We start from the raw sequence: 19,187 nt of genomic DNA on the forward strand, positions 1-19,187 counted from the left end.
CGTTATGACAGTGACACGAGTTGAATGTAAAAGATAAATTAAAATTATCTATTCCACTTAAAACGAGAAGTAAATATTTTGCTCTGCGGGTAATAGCAATCAGTTCCTTCAGAAAGTTTCTCGGAATCATGCCTCGGTGACCCCAGATCTTGTTGTCTTTGGATAAAACTGAGAGATATGTGCAGTTTTGATAACGCTGTATACTGGTGAGGTTATCATCTCCTTGACCTGCTGGTACGGATGAAGTAGAAACAACGCAATTTAATGCGGTTTTTTAGTGGGTTGTTCATAATAGTAATAAGTTATTTTAAAGGTTATGTTAAATGAAAATATATTTTTGTAAATATTCCTCCGTAGTCGAAAGTCAAGGGTTAAAATTTTATTAGCAAAATTTGAGTTAACTAAGGCGGTTAAAAAAAAGGGCCTACATTAATTTTCTTGTTGCCTAAAATCTTTGATCACTCAAGCTAATTTGTTCGGTTTTGGGAAAAAACTTCTAGTACCCGTAAAATCATTTTTACGTTTTTTTAAACAGCTCATACGTCTCATAGAAATCGTTGTTTCTCCCTTCACTTCATAATTAGAAATGTGAACTAAACGGGGTTAAAAAAACTTAGCTTTATACTCAAATATAGAGGTTAACAACAGAATAATTCATACGTAAATCTCAATCAAACAAAAGATTTCGACCGCAATATGAGAAAAATGTATGAAATTTTGTCAATTTTTTCACAAAATATTTTTAATATAAAATGATAAAAAGTGAGGTCACAGTGTTTATAATATATTTGCTCATAAAAGTATGTACTTTTTTTGTTATCAGTAATTTTAGTTCAGTTTTTTTTATCAAAAAACGACGGGCGAGACATTTTTAAAATTTTTTTATGTTATTATTAATAATTTCAAAATTTAAAAAAATATATGATTATTTCTAACAATAAAATTTGAAAGTGTATTTTATCACCTTTCAAAAACAGTTTTTAGTTTTCGGATACTTTCAGAAATATTCCATTAATTTTGATTTTATTGAGAAGCGATAACACACAATTTCTGATAGCTTCTTTATGAAATAAAACATTCAATATGCCAGAGGCCTGAAAAGTTGATAAAACATTGAAGACAACACACATTGAAGACGTTGAAAAACTCTTTGCAAATCGAACCACCTCTTTCAATGTTTTTAGATAACAGGAATGGATTCTTATTCGTCTCGTGTTTACATAATTTTATTATAGTAATAATATTGCAGTCAACTGCTCAATGCTAAGCATTCAGTAGTCATTCGTGTCCTAATTATTCGAAAGATTAACGTCTATTGCTTACATTTTATATTCGACGTACAGTGAAATTGCGAATATAAATTTCCACAAAAAAAGTTAATATTTTCTTTTTGCCAAATTTAAAGTATATTAATATTTCAAAGTTTTCCAATTCTGCCAGTAAAAGTTCGTTTTTTTCCATTTTCCTATTGGTGAAATTACATAAGCCGGAATTTTCTTCAATGGTTCAAGGTACGGTTGTTTTTAATAATATCTATACTTATTAAAAACTAATTTTATAAAAAAATAATTTTATAACACCCTGATATAAAAGAACTTCCTCCTTCTTCTGGCGCTTGTAAAATTAGATTGTTAATGAAAATTTTAGTTATAAGTTTCTACATAATATGTAAATACATATTTTATTAAGATAGTAGTTATAGGCCTTAGTCGTAAGTCTCTAGATATAAGTCTCAGACGTAAGTCACTAGTTTTAAGTCAGTAGTTTAAGTGTTAATTAAAACTATTTAAGAAATATATTTGTACAGAAAACGAAAAAATTTTTTCACGAAAACGGTGCTATATAAATTAGCCAAATATTATTGTTATTATTTAGCCTTTTTTTCTAATGAATGCTTCAATTTGACAGCCTCCGTGGTCGAGGGGTAAGGCTTTCCACCAACAATCCGATGATCGCGTGTTCTTCTCATCACTTTTTTTCACAATATACAAATTTAAAATAACATACAGTATGCTTGCGGCACTTTTCAGAGTTGAAGATATTGTCAGTTTCGCCCTGATATTCATAACTGAAAAGTTCCTTGACCAGATCTAAATAACCAGGTACTCAACCACCTTCCTCTTTTCCATATTCCTCCCTTTCCCACTACCACCAGCCTCACAACATACCCCAATTGGGGATGCCATAATCTCAGTGGCTCCAAACGGTTGTGAGCAGTTGGGACTCTTGTGCGGTATTTTTACATGAAATACCGATATATATATGCCATCAAACAAACAAAAAAAACCTTTAAGTATCTTTTGCAAAGTTACTTAACACCTCGAGACAGAGTTCTTTGACTAATTTCATTGATAATATAATTAATAGAAACATGGAATATCGGCTCATCGTCGTGTGTCTCCTTTTGCTTCTATTGTCTATAACTATTTGATGAAACAGTAATTTTTTGTTATTTGATAGGTAATCCCATTGATTGTTGTTACATAATACATTGATGAATGATTTTTTTTAGTTAATCCATTTTTTGTTGCGTACGATAGATTAATTTATTTATAGAAATAGATAAAAATAAGCCTTCTCTTCAAACAAACAAATCAAACATACTATGGAGAGAAAGAAAAGATACAAAAAATGTAATAATTTTTAATGATCAGCTCGACGAGACAAGGTTTTTATGCATAGAACAAAGGATAACATACAATTTTGCGGGTTTTGTATAAGCCGACGTAGCGCAATTGGTAGAGCATCTGACCGGCAATCAAAAGGATGCGGGTTCTATTCCCGTCGGCCGCATGTATTTTTTATCGGAAGGTTATTAAATTGATATAGGTGTTTTGGACTAATAATTATTGCTAAAAATATTTTAAATATGTATGTGCATATACACAAAACAATATGCATATACACTCGTGCATATTGCTTTTACTTACATGTACATTCATACACTCCATTTGATTGTTGCTACATTGCGAGTTGATTCCACCGATTGTTGTTATATGGCTTGATGAATCCATCGATTGTTGTTATATGGATTGATGATTCCATCTATTGTTGTTATATGGATTCATGATTCCATCGCTTGTTGTTATTTGGATTGATGATTCCATATATTGTTGTTAAATGGATTGATGAATCCATCGATTGTTCTTATACTGATTGATGATTCCATTGATTGTTGTTATATGGATTGATGATTCCATCGATTGTTGCAATATTGATTGATGAATCTATTGATTGTTATTATATTGATTGATGATTCCATTGATTGTTGTTATGTTGATTGATGAATCCATTGATTATTGTTTTATTGATTGATGATTCCACTCATTATTATTACGTCATTAAATTTATTGGTGATTACATTGATTTTGTCATACTGATTAGTGATTCCATTGATTTTTGTTATATGGATTAGTGATTCGATTGATTGTTGTTATATTGATTGATGATTAATGACTGTATTTAATGAATGTTACAGGTCGGTCATGAGAGATCTCGCGCTGCCACTGATAGTCCCCTATAACGATCACGTTATCATAACGACTACGCTCATCATTTCGACAATCCTTCTTCATTTTTGTACGAAAGGTAAGAGAATTAAAAAATAAATTTATAGCAATAAATTTTGAAGGCTTGATATATTATTTAGTAATTGAAGTAGAATATAATACTAACAAATGTAAACAAAATATGAAATAGAAGAAGATAAGTCGAATCTAGGGTCCGTGTTTTACCGTAACAACATTCATTAATTGCATCTTGATTGCGACCTGATTGTGTTTTGTTTTGTTTCATGTTTGTATTAGATTTATTAGTATTATCTTCTTCTTCAATTTAATATATTATAAAACCATATTTTTGGATTAAAAATATTCTCGAAAGAAAAATAAATGCTGATTTTAATTTGATAGGAAAACTGAAAAAAAGGACGGAGGAAGAAAAAGGCTATTTGGTTGAACGCCTTATATTTCCTGCAATTTACTACGAATATAATCTTTGATATCGTTAATGAAAACAAGGTTTGTTTTGGAGCCCCAAACTTGTAACTTGTTTTTAAATGGGTATTGTTAAAACAATTCCTGCGCTTCGTGTAAAATTATTTATTTATTTATGGTACGAGTACCTTTTAAATTATACACAGAAATAAATTAATAAGTTGAATTTGTTGGCTGCAAAATAAGTTTGACAGATTCTCCTGTCATAATGGATGGGTTTCAATCAGTGCTCTGCTCTGCTTGTTTTACCAATATTTTAATGGAGGTCGCTCAGACATAGATTCACTCCTGCTGTTCCAACACAAATACACTAGCATTATTAATATGACATATGCCTTAAGTAAAAACTTAGGGCTTCCTGCAAAGAGTCGAGTCAACCCCTCGAGTTAATTTGTTCGTTTTTGGGAACAGCTCATGTTGAAGGTCTCATATAAATCGTTGTCTCCCTTACCGTCGAGGTGAGAAACATGATCTAAACTGTGTTAGAAAGTTGAAACACGGCACTTTATATTCAAATCTAAATCACAGAAAAAAAACGAAAAGTACCCTGAACGAAACCAAAGTTTCCAATCACAATAAAAAAAAATTTCATGATACGACAAGAAAGTCAGGTGAATATAACGTTTATTAAACATTTCTCTTATAAAAGTTGTGCGTGTTTTTTTGTTTTCTTTTTTCGTTATTTGTAAATTTCGTTAAAGTTAAAAACGTAAGGTGAACTATTTTTAAAACTTTTTAAGTTTGCATTCGAATATTTAATATTTCAAAAATTTTGGAGTTTATTGCAAAGTGGAAATACAGAATATGCCATAGGTCTGAGGGGTTAACATTTTTGTTGTTCTGAGGAACCTTTTTGTTTGGCTAAGCTATGGTATCTGCTGTTTGATTGAATTGGCTTTAACTGGTTAAGTCCTAATAATACCAATGCAAGTATTTATGTATTCTACACGATTTCAGTATTAAGAATTAAGATAACCTTTTCATTTTGCGTGCAAATGTCAATGGTTCAAGAATGTACAACAGATTAAAACGTTTACTCCTGCTGTTTGATCAGAAATGATGAAGAAATGAGATGAAGAAATCAGTCAGTCGCGAGCGAACGAATCGCAGAAGATTGTTACAAAAATCTCAGCAAACATAATTATAAATAGATATTTTATATTTATGGAAAGCTGTTTAATCGTGTTCACCTTGAAAAAGAAGATACTGGGAAAGCTAGAAGTATATTTCAAATGTTTTATTTGTGTCCTACCGTTTTAAAATTAAAAATTAATGTAAAAATCTTAAATAGTATTACTAATTATGGAAACAATATTAAAAAATATATGAAACAGAAAAATACAATGCTGTCCCTAAGAAATTAAACATATTATGCTGCGTATACATTAGCGAGCCGAGAATTCCAGCCATATTCTGTTTCATTTCGGTTCGCATATGTAGCCGTACCTTTGCGTATACACTCATATAATTGTAATAAAAATTAAAATCTATGTAAACCTTACCGCTACGTACTTACTGTTAAAAATAACATGCCATGTCTTTCTCGGGGGTCCCCGACTGCTTCTACCATTCACATTTGCTTAATACATTCTCCTTAGCGTCCCTTTCTTCCTCGCTCACATCAACCTTGCTTTTTTTGTGGATCTCTACATTTCTCACACGATAATACGTGGTTTTATCGCACATACTCCTCAGGAATCTTACGTCTACAGCATTCAGTCTACTTTCGTCTTTTCTCTGTCAGTTCCATGCCTCAATGCCATACACCAGCACGCAATTGTTGACGGCTAGCTCCGCTTCTTTGGACAGTTTTATTTCTTCTTTCTTCTTTCTTCTTTCTTCTTTCTTCTTTCTTCTTTCTTCTTTCTTCTTTCTTCTTTCTTCTTTCTTCTTTCTTCTTTCTTCTTTCTTCTTTCTTCTTTCTTCTTTCTTCTTTCTTCTTTCTTCTCTATTCATTGTTCTCCTTTCATTTTTCTTAAAAATTTTCTGAATTTCTTCTTATTTTTCCTATTATATTTCCTGCTTAAGGTTCCATAATAAGCATTCAAAAAGAAGAGGAAGATGGCTTTAAAGGGATATATGTAAATACGAATGTTAGAGGGATCGCGCTAATATTAAAAAACGATAATAATAAAATGAAAACTGTGAAATATTTAACAAAACGTGAATTATTGAAAAAAGTGGGAAAATCTCTCGACAGTGCCTAAGTTGCATTTAAAGTTACATTATGATTTTTTTTACCTGTAAGATGTTAAATAACGGAACAAAGTGTGTTCTTAGTCATTTTTGGAGAACGTTTGCGATTTTTTTTATCGAGGTTATTTCACTATTATCATTTCAGCTCGCCAAATGTATAGACATTATTTAAAAAATGACACAAATTTTTTAGGAACCTAAAAACTTTAAATGTTCAAGATCAAGTGATATATATATATCGGGGACTTAGGGTTGTTGCCACAAGAATTTACAAGGATCGCCGTACATTTTATCATTCTACCCTTATCTGAAAACTTTGTAACTTAAATGAAATATAAATAATGTGTTTAATTAAAAAACTAAATACGGCGTTTTGATTGGGACACCCTATATAACTGACAGGATGTGAAGGTTGTCCCAATAATAGCGGAAAATATAAATGATTTAATTTCTGTCTGGCCTTTTTTACGTTTAGTAGTCACGCTACGCTACACGAAGTGACGCAAGCGTATTGTTGTGAAAATTTATTGAAAAATGTTCATTTTTCAAAAATCTGTGGTGTACTAATGTGTAAGTATATAATGCTGTGTGTGTGTGTGTGTTGCAGGCAGTGTAGAGCGCTCTGCTGAGTGGTCCCTCAGCGCGAGGTTGGGGCGCTCCGCGCGCGGCCCACCGGACCCCCTCGCCGGACCGCCCCCCCGCTGTTAGCAGGTACCCACCTCACAATCTTATAGTTTACAACAACCTTAACTGCATTTTTCATAGAATAAAACATCTCCTACCTTCGTACTTAGTTACAGTACCTTAAAGTGACATTTTGATAACGCACCTGTAGTGTAAAAATCTCGCGTACACAAGACTCTCCGATCCTTACAAATGTGAGTTATTTATATTTAAGATTAATAAAAACAGTACATGACCAATTTAATACTTTATGTAAAATGTTTCGAAAATTTTATAAAACGCTTTTCAGCTATAAAATTAGCGGTAAATACCAGATTTTATTTTTCTAGAAACATCTGAGAATTTAGTAATACATTCATCAGAAATAATTAAAATAAACCCATCGGAAGTATCAATTTTCTAGGCCTGCTGAGGCATATTCGGCCGTAGATCCATCCATAACGTAAGTCTTTTGTTTTTACACGACTTCAGCACTAATGTCGTTAAGATTCTGACTTTATTTTAAGGTATTGTCTCGGCTTAAAATCGTTCACTGGATTGTATCATAACCGACCGTTTTCCACGAAAAGATTACTAATAAACATTAATTTGATTAATTGATGTATTTTAATGAGGATAAAGGGGGATTCTTATTAGTGTGTATCTTTTGACTTTGTGGCATTCAATCATGTGTAGTTTTGCGAAAATCTGGAGAATACTTTGACAATATAGTCACTTGTGGGTGACACTTCAATATCCGCTTTCAGAAGCTTTCAGCGCGGCCTTTTGAATTTCAGGAAGGCTCCTACTCGGACTAGTTCTGTCTCTTTTCCTCACCCCCCCCCCCTCTCGCATACAACCTCCATACAACTTTCCTCCACTTTAGACATACAGCCAATTGACAGCCCTCGTATGAATGAAAATATGAAAATGAAAGGAAACATTCATTTGAAGTCAAGGGGTGGAAAAGGCTGAATAAAGTACAAGATGTTTACTGACGCTACAAATTCAAGAGTATAATATTAATGTGTTACACACATCGATATATCAACTCTAGATACGGGATATCTTACAAATTCAGTCAAATAATTCAACCCATCCATGAGTAATTTTATAACCAAACGCCCTGATTCTAATTTGATTCGTCGCAAGCATAACATCTTGAGAGACAAAGTTAGTCCTTAAAGACCAGAAATTTCAAATTTATTTTTAATAAATGTTTTCGTAATCCAATTTTTGGAACCAGTAATTTTGGTGTTGGTGTCATTTTTAACATCCACACGTCCTGTCTAGACTTTGTTGGTCGATGGGTACACACAATAATATTACTTTGTAATAAAGCAGTACAAATAATTTCTCATTAAATCGAGGGGAGCTTGATATGTCGCGAATCGCGGACATTTCAAATTACGCTTTTCAGCTTAACAACGCGACGTAAATGGAGGTACAGTAATGTTAATAAACATTCAAAACAATAAGGGAAAATGGAGTATGTTCTCCATAAAATGCCAGCACTAAGTTTTATTTTAAATTCATCCCCTTACTAAACAGATACGACAGATATTAACAAAGAGATGCTGGTTAAGCACCATAATCTATTAAATATATATTTCATTTTTGTTTTGGATTAATTTATTTGTACCAAGGGACACAGCATTGACATCTTTTGTGCATTTCAATAAACACAAAACATTGCATAAACCATATATTTATATCGGAGATATTTATATGCTCCAACATAAATATTAATTTTTTGTTGGTCCTTCGAGCCGGATACCATAATATTTATTTCTACGATCCGAATCGACTTTAAGGCTAACGAACTCTGTTTTATGTTCTCAAAATCTCTCTTCTTCTCAACACATGAAGCGAAAATATAGGTTACGCTTTTATTCGTCCAATTAGTCCGATTCGGCATCAAACGTTTCCAAGGCTCTAACGCCGAGTGACCAGAAACTATTAAAACCGGGCCATGCGCAGTGCAAACCGATTATCGCTAGTGGAAAACTTTTCGACAAGATATTAGTATGCAATATCGCCTCTAATTGTATACCTCTTGAAGGCTCCCCGTACCTAGGTACCCTCAATGGAGGGGTGACCTTATATACTACCGACATCTATCGGATAACTCTATAACCTCTTTGATCTACACACTAAAGCCATCTATATATCGTAGCTCAAACTATCACACTTATAAAGGTGTTTTACTCCAATAGAAGTCACAATTGGAGCATGGATATTGTAATCTCTGAGATTACTAGTGTAAGTATTCTCACACGGTATTAAATATACTGAGTACAAGAGTATTCAATAATTACTTGATTCGTTCAAGATTTAAAAAGGTTTATTATCGTAGATAATTACAATAAAAGTCTCACTGAACATATGTCCGTTCTGTTTGAGTCCATGAGTTATTCGTTATTCTGCCGGAGTATAGAAATACAAACGAGTTTCCGACCTATGATCGACTACCCTCGGGTGCAGTCGGAACCATTCGGAACCCAATAGTGCAAGCACCGCCACCTATGATTAACGCTCAAAACTATCTTAATAACTGCACCAAATAACAACATTACAGATATGTATTTAGGATAATTGTCTTGTACTAACAGTATTTCCCAATGATGTAGGCTGTCTGCTGGCTAGGAGTCCATTAGACAATGTCCGAGTGCTCATCGATAAGCGAGGAAGAAAGGTGCGCGTTTCGTCCTTTCACCCGAGAGTCACTCGCCGCCATCGAGATCCGGATAGCGGAAGAGGAAGCTAAGCAAAAGGAACTCGACAAAAAAAGAGCTGAGGGAGAGGTAAATATCAATACTACTTATTCCACTTTTACACTAACTTGTTATTGCGTTTAATTCGTACAACTCCATTAAATAAATTAAAACATATCAAATTCAATACTGTTATTATGCTAGTCGCATACGAGCACTATACTCTCATAATATATGTGAGCTTGGTTCGTTTCACCATATCGGCAATTTTGGTGAAACCCTTCTAGTTACAAAATGAAAACTTTTCAGGAGACGAGGAAAACGAACATTTACGAACTAGTAAAACTAATTTAGAATTATTTATCTGAAAGTTGTTTGTTATTCGTTTTACAAAATTTGAATGTAAAACATTTCAATTCTGTTTATTATTGTGATATATTTTAGGTTTAAGTAATTTCATTTACGATTTTCTCGAAATAACTTAAAAACAAAAATGTACTCATAAATTTTGTTATCAGTATTAAAAGTGCCTTAATCAGCAAAATTTGCATTGCACTTCGAAGACTGTTTTATATAAAACAACTGAAAAGTAACATTGCCAAAAAATGTGACAAGAAATATTTTACCAAAACGCAGTCGTTATGGTTTTAGCGATATTGTGAAATAACCAAGTCCACACAGACTATGAGAGTATGCGCTCGTGTAAGATTAGTTTTATTTGGTTCTGTAAGTATTTTATTTATATTATTGTGACACCTTCAAAAGTGAAATCTGAACAATGTAATTCAGGGAATCAAACCTTAACAACATAATTCGATATGATTCAGGGAAACACTTTTAAATTATTTTCAAACCGGGTAATGACGATTCGCAATTGACTTTAATAGTATTATAAAACATTCCATAACACGCATTCATTCGATAATTACAGGTAAGTGCCTCACACAGATGATTTAATAAGTATAACAGTCACATAGCACTCTCTTTAGGGTGAATTGCCTAATACAAAAAAAAAAGTATAACAGTTTTTACCGAAAATAGTAATAAATCATTTTAAACATCATACTAATAAATAAAATTAGAAATAAGTCGTCTTAGTGTGGCATGACCCACAGCATAATAATGGCTTTGAATACCGAAACAGCTGTCACAATAATAAAAAATAAAATAATAGCAGAAATGAAAAATAACATCATTAAATTGATTTATTTTAAATTTAAAAAAAATGTTTATAGACGAATACCTAAATGTGATGTGGTGTAATGCGTATTAAAAAGTACTAACTTTGGAGTACTTAAGATGCTATGCCTGTTAGAAATAATTGATACTAAATTACTGTTTCATCACAAAATGAGACAGTATGCAATTAAGTGTAATCCAATATGATAAAATTGCAACTCTTTTTTTAAACAAGTAAAGAATATATATATTTTCTAACTGATTTACTGTGGCATTTATAATTTTTTTATAAATGTTCTGTCAAGCTACTTGCAGTAATTAAGCCAATATATATTAAGTTTTTACAAACTTAATATATATTGGCCGTAATACGCCAAAAATAGCTCGAGTGGTTAAAGCAGTTTGAGCTTAATACTCGCACGTGGGATTTGATTTGTTAAATCGAGGTTTGCGAACATTATGTAAGTTCTCAAAAGTTCAAGTAAATAATGCAAAATAAGTATTTTCAGATAAGCAATAAATTGAAAACTTCACCCGGCACCGAGTAAAAAATGTTTTAAATAAGTACTACAATGTAAATTTATTGTAAACTATCGCACCGGAGTTTCAGTTCTCTCGAATAACTTACACGAATCTTTCTTCACTGTACAAAAGATTCCTGAAACTAATAAGCATGTTTTTTAAACCTCTCACACCGATTGCACCGATCTCCAAGGGATGGACACTTAGCGGAATGTGTGCAAAACACAGTCCAACTAAACAAACATAAACAACAACTGTAATCTATGTGAATTTCAGCAACACTTTATTAAGCACAGTGGGCAGCAAACGCATTCACAAATTGGTAACAAAAACAGCAATATTTTAATTTGACGGAAACTATTAGCAAAAAAATCAATATAATTTGATCATTGAAGACCATATTAGCGATTCTCGAACAAAAATTTGAAACAGAAAAAGATACAGTCGCATCTAAGAATTAAACCCAGGACCTTAGCCTTGCCCGGGCTCTACTCTACCATTGAGCTATTTCGACCCGATCCCCTTCGGTCATATTTAACTGTATCATACTTTGACCAAGAATTACCAATATTGTCTCCATTTTATTATTGGCTGATGAAAACAATGTTGGTAATTCTAGATCAAAGTATGATTACAGTTAAAAATGACCGAAGGGGATCGGATCGAACTAGCTCAATGGTAGAGCAGAGCCCCGGCAAGGCTAAGGTCCTGGGTTTAATTTCTAGATGCCACCGTACGTTTTTCCGATTTTTCTTTTTGAAAATTTCGATTGAAAATCGCTAATATATTGTCTTCAGTGATTTAATATTACAATTTTTGGTTTTTCTCATTAAGTTATTAAAAAAAACATAATTTGAGTTATGGTTTAACAATTTAGGTTGAATTTATGATATTGTATATATTTCCTTTGTGAGAACTTTTAATGAACCGATTTGTGTCTTTCTTGCTGATATTATTTTTTCTTTCTGTAGTTTTCATACTGTTTCTTCTTTCCAGCAATTTATTTTATTTTCTAATTTTTACTATAGTTATTTTCCACCTTTCTTCTTCTGTCTATGTTTTATGTAAACCTTTCGTATTTCCACCAATTGCAGACCGGTTTTGGGCGGAAGAAAAAGAAAAAAGAAGTAAGAACTGTTCGTTTGTCCCAAGTATCCCATTATCTCCTCAAGTTCGTTTTTTCTTAGATTTTGTTAAAAGCCGCCGATTTGAGTAACGCAGTTATCGCCAATTAGTTAGTGCTCAAAATCCATTGAAACCCTTCAAATTTAGTAAAAGATTTATCTTATTTCATTGGCTATCTTTCCATGGAATTAATAAACCTCTAGAACAATTAGCGATAGCTTCCTCTGATGCTTAGAGTTAAGCATTGCATTTCTAGTAAGTATGACACGCTTTTCTGCCATTTACGCTACTTAAGTTTAGCTGGAGTTACTCCTGAACAACATTGTTATTGTATCGTCTCTGTTGATGAATTTAATATTCAGCAGTCGTCCTCCAATAATCTTTTCAATATCCCTTCAACTGTTTCAACATATAACACAGCTAAACTTGAGACATGGTGACAGGCCAAAGCCACGAGCTTTCAAAAAATATCTCATTTAGTTCCCATCTCCTCGGAGGTGAAATTAATTCTTGCATTTTACTTTGATTCGGAGCCAAGAAAAGCAGAATGGTACAATAGTGGAACAACTGCAGTATTTTAAGATTTTTTACCTATCATTTAGAACTTAATACAATGCTGAAAATGGAATCATAGATGTATCATTATTTTAGAACACCATTCATATCAAACTAGATCAAAGATTAGCATCTCAACATCAAGTCTCTTTAAAAAAAAATTTTTTTTACATGAGGTTAATAACTCAACTATTAAATGCAGTAAATTAAAAGAGAATAAATATCTTTAAAAATAAATAAATAAATAAAGTTACTCTTCCTTCCCATTTTTTTGATAATACTATTTAAACTATACAAGACTCTATTTGCTTTAAAACACAGATAAAAATTCGATTAAATCAAAAACAATTTGATGGATTCATTTTATTAATTTGCGTATTATTAACCTGGTTACCAATTATTTGTGTAATACATTATATCACATTGCATTGTAATGATCAGAAAACATACTTGCAAGCACAGATCAACCGTTACGAGAACACTTCACCTAGCGCCATCAATTCATCAAGCCATCAAACTGCACATAGAAGTCTGTAGATCGAGTAGAGTTACTTTGATAGAAGGAAGGTAAAGTTTGCTAATACTTGCACGATCACATAGATACTTGGATCAACCTACAGTAGGTGGTAGGTGGTAGGTGTGTGCCATCCCATCTTACTGCATTTCAAACGAGCCGCATTGTATATCTTTTCTGAATTGAAAAACGTGAGACTAACCTAAAGCAAAACCAAAACGTTCAAACTTAATGAATATCTATTATTCATATTTTCAGTATTAAAATCAGATAAACATTCAAGGTTTTCCACTTATCGATGGACACAGTATTCAAATTACTGATTCTGATCACAGCGATAAGAAACGCCTTTTTTATTTTCAGTAGATGGCACGATATAACAACATCTTATTATTTCATTTTGACCAACAAATATAATACAGTAATTATTGCACCATTCAAATAACACACTATACAACTATAGCATGACATTTTTAAACACATTTTGCAGAGGATCTTTTCAGGGGTGATTTATAAACGCATTTTTTAATAATAATGATCATTACTAACGAATTTTAGATTTAAGTAAGTACAAACACTTTTTATAATATATATGATGAACTACCTCCATATAAAAGTTTGTGCACTTTTTGCTTGGATTGATTACTTTTCTGAAACTTGTATTCAAGAATTCAAGCACTTGTGTAAACTTTTGTACTTGCTTTGTATAGCTCTACGTAAATACTCGGTAATGCCGGAAACCACTGCCACATTTTCCAATATAATAAAAGATTTACATTGCATTATGCTTTTATTTTACATTAGCCATAGAACCATTCTAAGGATTTTAATACTTTGAATTTTTTTATAATTGGACATTTAGAATTAAAACTGACATTTTCACTATCAGACCACAAAACATAACCAAAACCCTTTCATAAGTTTCACTAGCTTGCCACCTAGATCGTCTAAACTACTGTTTTGAGAACAAATTAACGTTTTGTGGAATTTGGGAAGCGAATCTGCAACTGTGGAATCGATTACAGAGGTGAAGAAAACCTAGGTGATGAATTCAACATTTCAGATAAAACTAGTTGTGTTCAAGATGCACAATATAACGAGTTTGGTCTCAAAATGATGTGTTGGTTTTGATGGTAAACCCTTGAAAGATGACTTCTTTAAAGTCCATACATTCTTGATTGGGTTAGATCATTAAAAAAATGTGTGATTTTTTTTGAATTACCAGTGTTTTTGTTTGATTTTTTTAGTGTAAAACCTTTGATAAATAGTTCAACATATTATTATTGCGAACGATTAATGCAAATATACATTTGAAATAGGTGTGACACAAGTACGGTAAACAATTGTTGCAGAGCTACCAAATCAACAAAAAAAATGTACGGGTGTCCCAAAAAACAGTGTCAAGCTCAAGAGGTCCAGAGGTAGAATTCCCGTAGGGGTACTCAAATCACCCCTATGTAGATTCCGCGACTTTTGTAGTTTTCGAGTTTATTTTGAGTCGATGTTTTTTTTGTGAAACCTTGACTTGCAAGAGTTCACAGAGACATGACTTATTGTAATACATTATTTTTTTCTAACTAGTTCAAGACACAAAAACAAGTGTGGGTAGATCTGATTCTATAGCGACATAAAAATGTTGAATTCTAAAGTTAGTTGAAATTCTAGATTTTTTTAATTTTCGAGTATGTTTTAAATAAAAAATCCGCAAAGACCTTTTTTGAAAACTTCCCGATTATCTCATCTTTTTACCCTGTCATATACATGGGGGTGATTTAGGTACCGCTAGGTGTGCTCTACCTCTGGATTTTTTGGACATATTTTTTTGGACACCTGTATAAAATAGTATTTTTTTGTTTAATGAGTAATTATTCTCTATGAAAGGATATAGCAAAACGATTAAAATAATTCTTGATAGTGAAAATGTGTGCAAGATATGATCTGAAGGAATGTTTTATAACTTCTGTGAATAATATTCCTGAATCTTTGTGTGTTTTAAAAGTACACGTCATTGATTTTCGATGACCTTCATTCAGAATTCGAAAGGTGATTTTGAGTTGATGATGTTATATTAGATTAAAACTCGTGGTTCAATGAAGTGGTATCTAATCATTTTTCAATTGAACATCAATTCACACTTGGGTTAATTGCTAACGAATCCGATTTATTGCAGATCAAGTAGGTAATATATCAATTCCCTTTTAGCTTTTCAATCAATTCCGCTTGATAATTGATCCATTCACTTGATTCGATTACCAAATATCATCATATTCACACGGATTTTGATCAGTTTTAAGGAATTGCATCATCGATTCACATGAATGATTGATAAGTCACGTAACAAAACGTAAAAATTTGTCGTAAATTGATGATCAAATTTCATCACCTCGTTTGAGTCAGTGATCAGATTTTATCATCGCAATTAAGTTGACTATGAGATTTCATCAATTTATATGAGGTGATGATCAAATTTCATCATTATATTAGGATTATTTAGTCAAAGATTAGATTTCGCCACTCCGCGTGAATCGATGATCAGATTTCATCACTCCTATTGTGCTAGAGATCAGAATTAATTACACTTGTGATTATCAGATTTCGTCACTCCTATTGTGCTTGTGATCAGAATTAATTACACTTGTGACTATCAGATTTCATCACTCCTATTGTGCTTGTGATCAGAATTAATTATACTTGTGATTATCAGATTTCATCACTACTATTGTGCTTGTGATCAGAATTCATTACACTTGTGATTATCAGATTTCATCTCTTCATATGAGACGACAATTAGATTTCATCGCTTAGTATGAGTTGATGAAACGCCGTCACATCAGTTGAGTTGATGTTCAGATACAATCACTTTACTTGATTTTTTGATAAGATTTCATCAATTTCCATTATTGATGATCAGATTTCATCAATTTCCATTATTGGTGATCAGATTTCATCACTTCGTATGAAGTGATTATTGGATTTCATCGCTTAACATGCGATGATGAAACGCTGTCACATCATTTGAGGTGATGTTCAGATTTAATCACTTTAGATGAATTGATGACCAGATTTCATCAGTTCTCTTATATCTCGAGGAGGATCACCTTCAAACCGGAGAGTGCTTGCGCTAAACCCTCCCGACTGTCGCTTGATTGCAGGTCCGCTATGAAGATGAAGACGAGGATGAGGGCCCGCAGCCGGACCCGACGTTGGAGCAGGGCGTGCCGGTGCCGGTGCGCATGCAAGGGGGGTTCCCCTCCGAGCTCTCCTCCACGCCGCTCGAGGACATCGATTCCTACTACCACAATCAGAAGGTAACCATTCACCACATTTTACTATTCAAATGTACCTATGCATTAAATTACTTATCTCTCTTAAAATTTGCCAGGGATCCGTCAGTGCCGATAGTCAGATTCATCTCTATATTTCAGGTGATGATCAGATTTCATCACTTAAATTAAATTTATGAAAAGATTTCACTATTTTAATTGACTCGACGATCAAATGTCATAACTTTAATTAAGTCGATACTCAGATTTCATCACTTTTCAATTGTATATATTAAAATATATATTAATTTAAAAAAATGCTAAATACAAAATAAAGTAGTTTTATGGATTCAACAATGAGTGGTCCAAGCCACGGAGCACATTGTAGAAGAGTGTCTGTCAACTATACTAGTTTTCCGGTGAAATTGCTATCTAACTGAAAACCTCTATATTTCTTAAAGCCACTCTTATAAGACTAAAGTTATTCCAGAAGAGAATATAAAAGATGTCACTGAAATATTCCAAGATTTCGTTTGTTTACGGCTGTGACCCATTTAATTTTCCATTAAAAAAAATTCAATCCAAGCGCAAATGTAAAAGTTACACAATCGGTATTTTTCTTTAGCAGATTTAGAATTTGGAAGGGAGGCTGTCTCATTTTGAAATACACGAGTTACGCAGTGTTATGTAAAAGTAATTGGTGACATTTAATGACCTTGTAGTTTTCCATTTATGCAAAGTACTGCAAAATCATGTGTTTTTGGTTTTAAAATTTGATCGCATAGAAATATTAAAGAAGTTTTAATTAAATATTGCAGATAGGAACCATCATAGCCTTTCCTATAGTCTTTTTCTAAGCCTAGAAAAAAATATCAGGCCTATAAAAACGTCTTTAACGTATAAAATCTCCCATTCACTAACCCATTTTCGTATATGGTTTTATTGTATATTGGGAAAAAATATATATTTATGCCTGAACTTCACAAAATAAAATAAACCATGCACTTTGAAGATATTTTTTTGCGAAAATCAAATTGATCTTTCATGATTTCGTCCGAATCACAAATGTTACACGTTACACGCTGCGGTAGCTGAAATAATTACTTAAATTTAATATTAATTATTAAGAAATAATCTTAAAATTTGAATTACTTTTTTAGTGTTATAAATTCACACTTTTGATCGTAGTCCAGTTTCTTTAATTTATTTTTCTTAACTTACTCTTTGCCACATAAGGTTAGGTATGTAAGTGTGCGGATTTTACAGAACACACCACATCGGTTATTGGTAAAATGATCGTAACCAAAATATCGTATCTCTCAAATGATCGTAAGCAAAATGATCATAAGCAAATTGATTGTGGGCAAATAATAAGCTAATAAGAGTGTTTGTATGTCATGTTTAAGTAAAAAGATTTGATATAATTTACGCGTAATAATTTATTTTATGAGATAATGTACATTACAATGAATAGTGAATAATACATTTTAATACTTGTCGTTTAATACAGAATTTACGTTACGCAAATCTAACAGTTAATAATACATAGGTAGTATAAGTAAATAAACAGTATATGAACAGCCCTTTATTTTTTTTTCAAAAAAGAAAGATTGGGGTTTTTCTCTTCAGTAAGCAATGCTGTAGGCTACTCCACGCAATTAGTCAATAATCTCATCGTCTTGAAAATCTTGATGCCAGGTTATTCACGATAATTTACGATCAAATGTGATCTTTTGCATAAGGTCTTTTTGCTTACGGTCATTTGATTAAGATCAAAACGTCAGTCACCCACCCCACTTCAATCGTTTTTTTATTCTCCAATAAAAAAACCTTATTACATGTAATGCCTAACTTATTATTATTTTCTGTTTCAGACATTCATAGTAGTGAGCAAAGGAAAGGACATCTTCCGATTTTCGGCCACTGATGCCATGTGGATCCTTGACCCCTTTAATCCCATCCGAAGGGTCGCTATCTACATTCTAGTACACCCTCTCTTCTCCTTATTCATTATCACCACCATCCTTGTCAACTGTATTCTCATGATAATGCCGACGTCACCAACGGTAGAAAGCACAGAGTAAGTACTCTTAAAACATACCTAAACCTTTTACTTAAGTTGTACAAAGTTTTTGAAAATTATGCAATCGAGTTAAATTATTATATTAATCATTTCATTCAATTTGACCCCTATTGATCTAATTTCCTTTAGGTTTAGTTGATTGAGACCGTTTTTCAATAGTTTATTAACCCCTCAGGCCTCTGGCTTTTCGACCTTTATATTTCTTAAAGATGGTCAGAGAATTTGTTTGTATTTCCAATTTTAAATAAAATCCAAATAAGTGGAATATTTCTGAACATATCCAAAAAATAAAAACTGTTTTAAAAATATGATTCTCAATATCATCTCAACACTGAACCAAAATTACTGAAAAAATTAAGTATTTATTTTTATATATTA

General features: G+C 32.3%; 1 protein-coding gene across 32 annotated transcripts in view; it reads left to right on the forward strand.

The window, feature by feature from the left end:
• Positions 1 to 1,248: 1,248 nt before the first annotated feature.
• The window catches only part of para (sodium voltage-gated channel paralytic), a 78,664-nt gene continuing 60,725 nt past the window's right edge, over positions 1,249 to 19,187 (forward strand). For 22 of the 32 annotated variants that reach the window (XM_089643032.1, XM_089643025.1, XM_089643038.1 and 19 more), the window contains exons 1-7: positions 1,249 to 1,511; positions 3,479 to 3,588; positions 6,799 to 6,902; positions 9,485 to 9,658; positions 12,364 to 12,396; positions 16,616 to 16,771; positions 18,601 to 18,806. In XM_089643032.1, the coding sequence (XP_089499158.1) occupies positions 9,515 to 9,658; positions 12,364 to 12,396; positions 16,616 to 16,771; positions 18,601 to 18,806 (539 nt within the window). In that variant the 5' untranslated portion in view covers positions 1,249 to 1,511; positions 3,479 to 3,588; positions 6,799 to 6,902; positions 9,485 to 9,514. The remainder of the gene's footprint in view (positions 1,512 to 3,478; positions 3,589 to 6,798; positions 6,903 to 9,484; positions 9,659 to 12,363; positions 12,397 to 16,615; positions 16,772 to 18,600; positions 18,807 to 19,187) is intronic. The other 10 variants (XM_089643055.1, XM_089643217.1, XM_089643086.1 and 7 more) reach the window with 1 other exon arrangement.

This window comes from Hesperophylax consimilis, chromosome 2, assembly GCF_061612785.1.
Source record: "Hesperophylax consimilis isolate HC1 chromosome 2, BYU_Hcon_1.0, whole genome shotgun sequence".
NCBI lineage: Eukaryota > Metazoa > Arthropoda > Insecta > Trichoptera > Limnephilidae > Hesperophylax > Hesperophylax consimilis.